Raw genomic sequence first — 11,704 nt, forward strand, 5'->3', positions numbered from 1 at the left:
TACAATATATGCTTACAGCCCCCAGTAGCACGATCCTTTTTCATTTATAAAGCCAAACCGCAATGCAATCGCATCAAAGATTTGAGGCAATGACGTGGTTTATTTTAAGTGACCAGTTGGCACAGTTGGAACAGTTCACTGAATCACTGTACAAAGACTACCGCACAGGTTTTATGATCCCCGCAGAACCGCATAATTAGGCATATACCTAAACGCCCTTTTCCGGATTCCAAGTTCGAAAGCGGCGTACAGGGAGAGCTCGTGCTTGCAAGTGAAGTGAGCGGAGCAGCCATGTCCATTTCCATGCTGCAGCCGCGCCTCTCGTCCCCAGTGCCATCCCCACCAATCTTCTCGTTCTCCCGCATTTCAGTAAGACGAACCATTTGGTGCTGTGCCTCGCATTTCCAGGTTGCGGTGGTGAATGGGCCAGTAGACGACGGCAGGTTCTCCGAGAGGAACGTCATCCGTGTAGGCCTCCCAAGCAAAGGCCGCATGGCCTCCGACACGCTCGATCTTCTCAAGGTATCCTCTCATTTGTCTTATTCTCTGGTTCACGAGAAAATGCCGAAAAATGAGTTATGACATTTTCTTGATGACTGTTTTCTGTGAAGGATTGTCAACTGTCTGTCAAGCAGGTCAATCCTCGACAATATGTTGCACAAATTCCTCAGGTGCGGCATTTTCCTAATCCTTGACAAATCGATTTGTTTGTTACTATTTGACCTAGTCGGTAGAGGGGAAAGCATTGAAAAAGCTCTTAAAATCAATTGGTGTATCCTGTGCTATTGTGATTTTCCGCAAAAGAAAGTTTTGTTCTATTGTGAGCTGCGGTTCTTCACATATTCATGCATGATTACAGTGTGGAAACAATCTAATGGAAATTTTAAGTACTTACTTTTTGAACTAAGTTTTATACAGGTTGTTGCAATTTTTTATTCAATACATCACATTTTATATTTTTGCTCGTAAATACTGTTCGTGTTGTTAAATGTTTAATTTATTTTGCAGCTCTCCAACGTAGAAGTTTGGTTTCAGCGGCCAAAAGACATTGTTCGGAAATTGTCATCTGGAGACCTAGACCTTGGTATCGTGGGCTTAGATACAGTCAGTGAATATGGCCAAGTAAGCATTCCTTTTATGAAAGCATTGGGCCTCAGGCTTAGATCAGTGTTCTACCCCCACCTAGTTTATGAGATATTCAGAACCAATAATCTAGATATAATTTTTTTTTCTTTTTAAGTAGCAATGATATTCTCTCTCTCTCTCTCTCTCTCTCTCTCTCTCTCTTTTGTTTTATAAGTAATAAGAGATTTTATTGACAAATAAATAGTCATAGCCCAAGTACACATGAAATATCAAGAGAACAATGATATAGAAATCACATAGGTCAGATACCCATTGTTACTAGATTAATCCACAGTTCTCATAAGCGCAGAAACCCAAGCATGACGTAGCATGCAGGAATATTTTCAAGAGTAAAATTTTTTTTTTTTATAAGTAAACGATTGTATTAATGATGATAGGCATAACCCAAGTATACAAGATGGTATACAAGAGATAAAACCTATCTAAGTCATAGCAATAGAAACAAGAAATTCATAAAAATCAAGGCCATTAAAGTCTACAACTATGGCGCATAGGAATAGAGTTCTAAAAAATAAAGATCTAAGTTCCGCTAGTGAACACTCCTTATATTCAAACGTCCGGTTGTTTCGCTCCTCGCACAGATACCACATAATACAGATATGTATCATCTTCCACACAGCTTTGATTTGTGGAATACCTTCTGGATGTGTCCAGCTAGCCAAAAACTCAACCACTGTGGCAGGCATTACCCAAGCTAACTCTACTCGGCTGACCACTTCATTCCACAGCGCTTTAGCAATCTCGCAATGTAGTAAGAGATAATCCACAGTCTCGCCAGATTTCTTACACATGCAGCACCAATCTAGTATAATCACTTTGTGCTTCCTTAGGTTATCTGTATCATAGAGTCTTTATTGAACTAACTTTACTATGCATATGTTAATATGTTTCCATGTCAAGAATCAGTATAAGAAAATGCACATTAATATTTGGTACTTCTGTCAGGGGAACAAAGATCTTATTCTTGTTCATGATGCTCTTGAGTATGGAGACTGCCATTTATCCATTGCAGTAAGTCATTCTTGCTAATAGCTAACTGAATTGTGTGCTCATCTAATAAAGCTTACTGTTAATTATCTCTATTTATCCTTTGTTCTTTCAGATTCCCAAATATGGGATTTTTGAGAACATAAACTCTCTGAAAGAGCTGGGAGAAATGCCTCAATGGACTGATAAAAAGCCCCTGCGAGTTGCTACTGGATTCACTTATGTATGATCTGTGTTTGATTTTGTTGAATTCTGTCAGTGTTTATTGATTATTTTTTGGAAACATTTTTTTAGCATCTTGGTAGATTGTTCTACGTTGATTTTAGTTTTGATCTATTATTTTGCACAGCTAGGTCCCAAATTTATGAAAGAAAATGGAATAAAGCATGTGACCTTTTCAACTGCTGATGGAGCATTGGAGGCAGCTCCTGCGGTGAGAAACACATTTTGACCAAATAGTTAGAGATTCTCTATCTTTCTTTTTGTTGTTCGTCTTTTTCCTCATTTTACAAGAGAATTGCCGACTGCCCTCTAATCGCCCCTCTTCAAATATCAGGAAATGCATGTCATTCTAAGGGAAGGGACTATAAGTTTTTGCTGATTCAGAATATTGGTGACACTGCCAGTGAATTTAGTAGTTATTCACTTAATTGTTATAAATAGCTTATTTGAAAGTCATGTATATATGACGGTTAAAGCTTCTTCCACTATTATTTTTTTAATCGGTAGAGCTTCTTCCAATATAATATGATGCATCGGTATTTTAATTGTAATTTATTGATTAATAGTTTATTGATACATTGCTTTCAATTGGATAATAGCAACTATACCCTTTAGGATTTGCAATGGTATAAGGGAGGTGTGTGGATTTTTTTCATGCTACGATGTAAAAGAGGGGGGGGGGGGGGGGGGGGAGTTAGTTCAATGGCCTTGAGTTCTGTATATTATGTATAGACTTTACAAGGATGCTATACATGGAAAGCAAATAAGTTCCCGCATGATTCTAGCCCTATACATGTAAACTATAATCTGTCAAATAATGTATGCTAACTGTACAGAATAATGAATGGAGAAATAAGGAAACAATTGTGGGCTAAAATAAGGAAAGAAGTGTGGACAGCAAAGCTGTCCGTTGACAAGTGTATCTTGTTGGTCAACTGGCTTTTGTTCTAAATGCTTCTCCTTGTATATTTTTGCATCACACATGAGGTGATATGGAGAAAAATGAAATAGATAGTACAAAACTGCACCACGAGTTGCAAGATAGAAATTAAAGAATATAAGCTGACCTGTTATTTGTCTTTCCTCAAATTCTGATCTCTTATTCCACAAGTGAAATTATTGCCCTTTTCTTCTGTACTCTCCTTTCCTTTTCCTTCTGTTGTTTTTAGGTGACGACCTACCACAGTGGTAATAATCGTGAATGCTTTTAACATGTTATGGACATAAAAGTACTAGGAATATCTTAGTTTTCAGTTTAGACACCCACCTGTGGGTAGCCCAAGTGGTAAGGGCGAACTTGTGTGCATGAGCCCCATGTCACAGGTTTGATTCCCCTTGGGATCAAATTGCGATTTAAGTGGGAGGCCATGGCGGTGGGTTGCTGTGCTAGTCTCCCCGGGGGTTTAGGTTCCATGGGTGAGTCCTCCTAAGGGCTTTGCTGTGGGACGGTTCCCCATCATAAAAAAAAAAAGTAGTTTTCAGTTTAGACTGTCAATCCACCGTCATACTCTAGCTTTTTGTACAGTATCTTCCTTGATAAGATTCAGCACTTCTGATACCCTATTGGTCAAAGTGGTTGTAGCATAGAGATGTAGGCAGCTTTTGAAGGAAGTTGCAGGGCTGGGTTTTCAGTTCTTGTAGTGGAGCAATGAAGGATAAGAATAATAAATCATATTTAGTTATATCCTCTTCCTATCATAATTGTTTGCGTTATGGTTTAAGACCTGCATAATATAGATAATGATGTCACTTGCATAAAGAATTATATGTTTTGATTATGGTTCTATCAAGGGTAGCTATCTGGATAATAAATTCATGCTATCTCATTATGATATTTATGCTGGCTATTTTTCTTTCTTGTTAATTTAGATGGGGATAGCTGATGCTATTTTGGACCTAGTGAGTAGCGGAACAACTTTGAGAGAGAACAACTTGAAAGAAATTGAAGGTGGAGTAGTGTTGGAAAGCCAGGTAAGCTATCTTGGGCCTGGGTGACCATGACAAGCTGTCATGTTGTAGTTTCTACAATGCTATTAAAAGAGTCTCAAGGCACCTGATTTTATATTTTGTCTTATTAAATCTAATCTTACCAAAATGTTTGATTATTCTTGAGGCTGTTCTTGTTGCAAGCCGGAAATCACTGATCCAACGGGAAGGTGCATTGAACACGACACACGAGATTCTTGAAAGATTAGAAGCACATTTGCGGGCAATTGGTCAATTCACAGTATGCCATGTTTCTTATGCTATGGTTGATTTCAAATTTTCTTCATTTTTCGGTTTTTTACATACTTCGTTGGCAGGTTACTGCAAACATGAGGGGAAGAAGTGCAGAAGAAGTGGCCGAGAGAGTACTGAGCCAGCCATCATTATCTGGACTGCAGGTATGCTCTTGGAATGAAATCACTTTTCTTCCCCAAATGATTTCCACTTTCGATTCTCATTTTTCAGGTCCATCAACAATAAATCATGATTTATAAATGTGGTGGTGAAGAGTTTTTTTCTTTGGCTGCATGCTGACTTTTTTGTGAGCATCAAGAACTCTTCTAAATGCTTGGTTATATGTGCAGGGACCCACTGTAAGTCCAGTATTTTGTAAACATGATGGGGGGGTAGAAGTAGATTACTATGCAATTGTTATATGCGTACCAAAAAAGGCACTCTACAAGTCTGTCCAACAACTGAGAGCGGTGAGTCAATACTATTTGATGATTTTTTTTTTTTTTTTGGAGATCAGTAAACAAAATTTTTAGTGATCAAAAGAGTAGGCAAAAACCCAAGAACGCCTAAGCGTGTTAGTTTAGTAATACAAGGAAATCATGGAAGGTCATGTCATGAAAATCAATTACAATCGACCAATGGAGTAAAGTATTGAAAAACAAAGTTCTAAGCTCATCCATTGACTGCTCTTGGTCTTCAAAGTTTCTATCATTCCTCTCCCTCCAAATGCACCACCATAGGCATATTGGTACCATCTTCCATATGGATGCAATTTGAGAGTTGTCCTGAATGCCTCTCAAGCTAGGAGGTTGCTTACACTTCTCGGCATCACCCAAGTTAATCCCAAATGAGCAAAAATTTCATTCCACAAAAGTCTATTTGATAACTATTTGCAATGTGAACTTAAACTGGTTTTTCCATCTCTCCAAATGCCACATGGAGAATGTTTGCTCTGTGCACTGGTGCATATCATGCATGACAGAGTTTTCAGTGTTGGAACACTCGTATTTTACTTTCTACTGGGCTTCCCATATTGGTGTGCCCATTCTGTTGGCGATATTTTTATCTGGTTCCGTGATAACTTGATTGGTTGAGAGTCCCCAACCAGAAATCCACCGAGGAACTTAATTGTTTGGGTATTGTTGATGCAGATTGGAGGAAGTGGAGTTCTCATCTCTCCGTTGACATACATTTTTGACGAAGAGACTCCAAGATGGCGTGAGCTTCTCACCAAGCTCGGGCTTTAGTCTATTGCTGTCTATGCCCTTGTGCGAGCTTCCATTAAATCCACCTGGTGAACTTAATTGTCTAGGTATTAAATCCACCTGGTGAACTTAATTGTCTAGGTATTGGTATTGGTGAGCTTCTCACCAGTCCATGCCATTTGGGCGGTTTATTGCGGTTCTGAATTCAGATGTGGTGTCTGGTTGACGATGCTTGTTTCATTTTGAGTCGGTACTTGGTTGGGTTTTTTAGCTACAGTGTATCATTTGCAAAGATACATATAGTAGAACAAGCCAACGCAAAATCTATAATAGGTGACAGGCTGTTTTCTGTTTCTTTCCACTAAAAAAACACTGTTTTCTCCATAGTAATGTATCGTAAGGAAAGTCGGATAGAAGTCTAGTCATTGATCAATGAACTTAAGGGAATAATGTAAAGTTAAATAAAAGCATCTGGCCAACGTTGCGTTTGGATCTGATGCGACCATTGATCATCTCGAGCAGATGTCCCACGGCCTGCAGCTTTGGCTCGCATGATCTTCTCAAGAACCATAGAGCATAATATCGCAATGGTTTTTTTATTTAGATATTTGTTTTGGGTAAATCACAATAGCGCAACGTGCACTAAATGATTTTTTTTCTAGAGCTTTTGTGCGATGCATTTTCCTTGACAGCAAGAGAAATGATAGTTGCAATTGCGAGTGTGTAAGTATTGTGTAATTATTTTGAAAAAAGTGAATAAATACGGGATCCACATGAAAAGAAAATTAATTTTTTAATAGTGGATTTCATTTTTTTTTAAAGTGACTGCACAATGTTTATGCATTTCATGACTGTATGTTTGGAGTGCGCAAGCGTACGTTTATTATATTGACAGCACAACTATTTTGAAAAAAATAAAAATAAATACAGGATCCACATGAAAAGAAAATTAATTTTTTAATAGTGGATCTCACTCTTTTTTAAAGTGACTGCATAACGTTTGTACATTTCACGACTGTATGTTTGGAGTGCGCAAGTGTACGTTTATTATATTGACAGACAGCTGACAACCGTAAGTTTATAGTGTGCCAACCATCTTGTGGAGTTTCTTAAGGAGATGTTTGGATAGTGAGCTGAGATGAGATGAAAATTGAATAAAATATGATTTTTTTAATATTATTACTATTTTAGGATTTGAAAAAGTTAAATTATTTATTATATTTTATATGAGAATTTGAAAAAGTTATAATGATTAGATGAGATGAATTGAAAACTTGATAGACTTTTGTATTCAAACCGGGCGTTATTGTATGCCTTATACACATGGGTTGTTGCTATTGTTTGTCTTGATATACAACACTCGGAATTGTTTACTCGTGATCCCATGTTTCTATAGCCAAATATATATCTCAATTTTAATATACCGATTTTATTTTCACGGCTCTCCAATGTGGAAGTTTGATTTCAGCGGCCCAAATAAATTGTACATAAATTGTTATGTGGAGGTCTAGATCAAACTTTCGGAATAATTAATGAAGAGTATTAAAAGCTTAGAAAAAAGAAATGAAAAGCATTAAATACTGAGTGTTTTGGTCATCATGTTTTCGAGTGAGTGATTAGTTCGGTAAGTAAAATGATCAAAACAATACATATTTTGTATTAAATGAATACTCTCTATTTTCAAGTGAAATTGAAATGATATTTCGACTGTCCAAGTCTTCGTATAACAATTTTTCCATGCAAGAAAGAAAACATAAACGCAGCCTCCCCTAAACATCCGATCAATGCCCCTTCTCTCGAACAGACGCAGATCGATACACCCTAGCACAGTGCAGCCGTGCTAATACCTCCTCTACAAGCACCATGGAATATTGGCGGAGTGATTCCAAGATGAATAAATATAGATAGAAGTCATTATTGAGAGCATCTATTTTGCACACTTGATGTGTTATTATGTAGACCACACATCTCTCCAAGTGAGTGTTGGGAACAATCGACTAGAAGTAGCCACGCAGTGAGTGCAAAGTGTGCACTATTATAGTGACTTCTCTCTAGCATTACTCAAAGAGATGATTGCAGCTAGCTAGCTAGCTAGCTGATCTATGTATATTTTTGTTGTCATTCTCTAAGGCATTGTTGCAAACAACAAACTGAAGCTTGCTGCTAATCTATATAAATTGTTCCTTGCTAATTATCTTCTTGTACGTATTATCTTTTGCTCTTTCAGATTTCCCACATATGGGGGATATTGAGAAGATGAATTCTATGAAAAGCATCCGTGAGTCACCACTGGATTCTTAATGTTTGATTGGTGTTTCATTTTGTTATGTTGTGGAGATGATTTTCTACCGAGTTGATGATTCTGATCTATTGATTTCAGTTTTGATCTATATTGTATCCTTCTGCTCATCTAGGTCCTGAATTTAAGAAAGAAATTAAAATGGACCAAACCACTTGATCTTTTCAACTGATGCTGGAGCACTGTTGAGAAATACATTCTCACTGTACACTAACATGATATTCTTTCTTTATGTTGCACTCTTCTTGCTGATTTAATAAGCCAGACTATTGACTGGCCTATAATAAGAGGTTCATGTTCTATCTGTTTTCTGTTTGGAAAAGTCTTGCGATTTCGCACCAAACTGCATAATGATGCTGATATGTAAAGCACCAATTTAATAAAATTGTGTGAATTGAAGACATAAATAATTTTAATAAAACAGAGGACCTTTTATTCTTTCAAAATTTTTATTATTTTTGTTTTTCATTTCAATAAAAAAAGTCATGTCAGCATTAGTACGCGGTTTGGCACACCAAACCACTTGTTCCTAGTAAGGCTCTGTCTGTTTAATTAATTAATTGATACATTATATATGTACTCTCACACTTTCCATTAATGGTTGAGGGCCTCGATCTTCTCTCCCTTTACTCTCCTTTGTTCCTATGTTAGTGATGAGGTGACTCATCGATAAGACTCCAATACTAGAAATGAATTTTAAGGACTCGTCGGAAAAAAGAATCGCGGAGTCAGTATATAGTTGGTATTATAGCATGTTAGAAACAATGAAACCTGATTAGAAAGACAAAGGGAGCAGCCAAGCAAATAAAGTTGGGGTTTCTTCCCGATCTGACATTGTAAAATGAACCTTTGAACTCTTCTTTATTGTTAAAGAAGCTCTTTATTAGAGTATTAAAGACAAGTTTTGCTAACAAGATGGGAGACCAAAAGGGGGGACAGTGCCCTTGGATTAAGTTCTGTTCCCATGGGAATATGGGATTGGTACAATGTCTCTGTGGGTATTTTCTGAAATTCCCACAAAGTCGTCAAAAATGAGAATCTGCCACTTGTCGAAACCCCATTTGAAAAGTGATAGGAAACTCCAATCTAGATGAGGATAAACCATGTGAAGGTCAATAGTCCAACAAAAGATTCTTGATTATTCACATGAAAATTGACAATCCAAAGTGGTAAGCTAGTGCTTGGCTTTGCTGCTTAAATTAACAATTTACCTAGCTTGATTACACATGGGCCTCTTGGAAATCTCAAAAAAGTTGCTAGTGAGATGGAAAAAGAGAACCCAAACTTAGAATAAAGCATCACCTACAATCCATTTTAATGGGATGCCAAGTCATGTACTGAGTCTCCGGATCCACTTATTTCATCTCTCTCTCCCTTATATATTTTTTTTAATGGCATTTGTAGAATAATTTAAGTTATAAAAACATGATCTAGATAAGAATGGCCATGAACTTAGGAAATAGCTAGGATTCAGAAACGTAGAAACTTTGCTTTGATAAGTTCGTCTTTAGCATTAAATATATGTTTTTGAGGTGGTCCTAATGCTCACGGAATCACAGTAGTGCATGACTTTTCAGGGTATTAATTTGCTAGAAAGTTGGGGAGAGATTATTTCAATTTCACATGCTCAAATTGAGAGGGAGTGCCTGGGGAAGACCTTCTGTAGGCAAGCAATCCACTTCTTTGTATTTAAGTGCATGCCTGACTCACACATCCAGTTGGCATGAACATGGAACCTTTAAACAAAAGTTTTTTTTATTTTATTTAAAAGGTGACAAGGAACCTGTTAGTCAAAATGTTCGGCTAAAACTGTCTTACTGCATGACATGGCTGTTAAATAAGATAGTGCATTCACTATGTCACTTTAATTTTTAAATTTCTGCCATTAAAAAAATGTTTATATTATTGAAGAGAAATAAGGTATAAATTACCCTCATTATTAATCGGAAAGAGACAAATCCAAGTAACATGAGATGTCTACTGAACTCACATAAAACAAGGCTCATTGCAAGATAAATGCAGACATCTGCATGTGGATTCTAACACTGCAAGTTAAGGAACTTAAGTTAAAAAGGAATAGGGGCTGACAATGTCCATGCCCCCCTGCCCAAACATGTTCAACACTGAGCAGCAAAGCCTCTGCACTCCGACTGTGAACCCAAGAATCTCCTTCTCCAACGACTTTGCAGACATTCAACAACCTACCAAGCATGAAAATACATACAGAGAAGCCCCCGTTTCCTCAGAATTCGAGTTTTCTGTGAAAAACTACTCCATGATGTCTGCAGATGAGTTATTCTTTAAGGGCATGATGTTGCCTGTAAAGAATAGTTGCACCAACCAGCAGCGAAAGATGACTTTAAGAGATGAACTCTCTGTGGATGATGATGATGTGTTTCCGAGGATACCGAAGAATGGAAGCCGGTGGATAGAGCGCCTAGGCCTAAAAAAGGGTCTCTCTCTCTCCTCTACAAATAAAAAATGTGACAAGAGTGATGGGGTGCTGGAAACTGTAGTTGAAGAGAAAATGCCTGAGCCTGTGTTTGTTCATGAAGAGGCCTTTGTTAGCAAGAAAACACAGGTAAGATAATCTTCTGTTTTGGTAGATGGTTGAACCTGGGACTTGCAGATCTAGATCAAGTTTACAATTCAAACAATGACTTATATAAATACAACATATACATACATATATATATGCATATAAACATACACACTGCACTACTGATATGTTTGTTATAATTGGTTTCATTTGTTATAGAACTATTATTTTGAGGCCTTGAAGAATGGTTAAGTTGCAGATACAAATGGAGTAGGATTGGATCAATAAGGCAGATGGAAGTAAAGGAGGTTCTAAAGAAGTAGCATCGCATAAAGGGAAGGGGGATTTGTTGTCTGATATCTTGCTAAAACGTTTGAAGTTTTGTTTGCTAATGGTGAAGATATTGTACGAATAGTGGGTTCCATAATGTATGTTCAGGTTTGATTAACTGCTTTCTTTTCTAACTCCTGCTTCTATCTTTAGATTTGACTGAAACAGCCCCTTCCGCCCTTAATTCCCATTGGAAGAGAGAGAGAGAGAGAGGAAGAGGTCAGCTTTTTCTGTTCTGTACAAATGTGAAATGTTGAATGTTGAACTCTCCTACGTATTAAGGATTACAGTTTGTTGCAATCAATCTATTCAATTCTTATCTATTGTTTCAGTGATGTTCAGTGATGTTCATCTCTCTCTCTCTCTCTCTCTCTCTCTATATATATATATATAGTAATCAAAGAGAAACACCAAAGCTATGTTGCTCGCTTTAAAATGTTGATTGCAAGTGGTGAGGAAAGTAGAACCACTGTGACATTTTGACCATTTATTATATAGATATTTACATCGCCTGGATCTAGCATGTATATATACTTGTGGAGAGAGAGAGAGAGAGATCTACATCACTCACAAAGCGGTTCAATTATACAATGACATCCCTAATACTAAAGCATATCATTTGCATGTCAATCACGAAGTGTATTGAAAGCCGTGGCAGTATAAGAGGAAGGTGATCCATGATGGGTTAAGGAATATGTATAGTTTTGAAAATGATGGAAAAACAATCAAACTTGCTCCTTTAACTTCAACACAGGT

The 11,704-nt window shown here is 37.2% G+C and overlaps 2 protein-coding genes across 4 annotated transcripts; both read left to right on the forward strand.

Annotated features, from left to right (window-relative positions):
* The first annotated feature begins 142 nt into the window (after positions 1-142).
* On the forward strand, positions 143-6,213 carry LOC109002327 (ATP phosphoribosyltransferase 2, chloroplastic). Of its 2 annotated transcripts, XM_018980014.2 has the most exons (11): positions 143-522; positions 612-671; positions 1,009-1,122; positions 2,092-2,157; positions 2,249-2,356; positions 2,483-2,566; positions 4,225-4,326; positions 4,469-4,582; positions 4,659-4,739; positions 4,926-5,045; positions 5,727-6,213. In XM_018980014.2, exons 1-11 carry the CDS (start codon positions 292-294, stop codon positions 5,820-5,822), a joined length of 1,176 nt encoding a protein of 391 aa, XP_018835559.1. In that variant the 5' UTR covers positions 143-291; the 3' UTR covers positions 5,823-6,213. The 2 variants fall into 2 exon arrangements, with proteins under 2 accessions (XP_018835559.1, XP_018835560.1); XM_018980015.2 differs by lacking the exon at positions 4,926-5,045 and having other exon boundaries at positions 144-522.
* A 3,882-nt stretch (positions 6,214-10,095) lies between these two features.
* On the forward strand, positions 10,096-11,283 carry LOC109002328. Of its 2 annotated transcripts, none has more exons than XM_018980017.2 (2): positions 10,096-10,660; positions 10,878-11,283. In XM_018980017.2, the coding sequence occupies exons 1-2, from the start codon at positions 10,169-10,171 to the stop codon at positions 10,890-10,892; spliced, it is 507 nt and encodes a 168-aa protein (XP_018835562.1). In that variant the 5' UTR covers positions 10,096-10,168; the 3' UTR covers positions 10,893-11,283. The 2 variants fall into 2 exon arrangements, with proteins under 2 accessions (XP_018835562.1, XP_018835561.1); XM_018980016.2 differs by having other exon boundaries at positions 10,097-10,660; positions 10,838-11,283.
* The last annotated feature ends 421 nt before the right edge of the window (positions 11,284-11,704 follow it).

Source organism: Juglans regia, chromosome 13 (genome assembly GCF_001411555.2).
Source record: "Juglans regia cultivar Chandler chromosome 13, Walnut 2.0, whole genome shotgun sequence".
Taxonomy (NCBI): domain Eukaryota; kingdom Viridiplantae; phylum Streptophyta; class Magnoliopsida; order Fagales; family Juglandaceae; genus Juglans; species Juglans regia.

Coding starts and splice junctions, on each gene's coding strand:
- LOC109002327 (XM_018980014.2), top strand. CDS start 292: ATGTCCATTTCCATGCTGCAGCCGCGCCTCTCGTCCCCAGTGCCATCC. Junction 523..611: donor ACACGCTCGATCTTCTCAAG/GTATCCTCTCAT, acceptor TTTTCTGTGAAG/GATTGTCAACTGTCTGTCAA. Junction 2,357..2,482: donor TTGCTACTGGATTCACTTAT/GTATGATCTGTG, acceptor TATTTTGCACAG/CTAGGTCCCAAATTTATGAA.
- LOC109002328 (XM_018980016.2), top strand. CDS start 10,169: ATGTCCATGCCCCCCTGCCCAAACATGTTCAACACTGAGCAGCAAAGC. Junction 10,661..10,837: donor TTGTTAGCAAGAAAACACAG/GTAAGATAATCT, acceptor CATTTGTTATAG/AACTATTATTTTGAGGCCTT.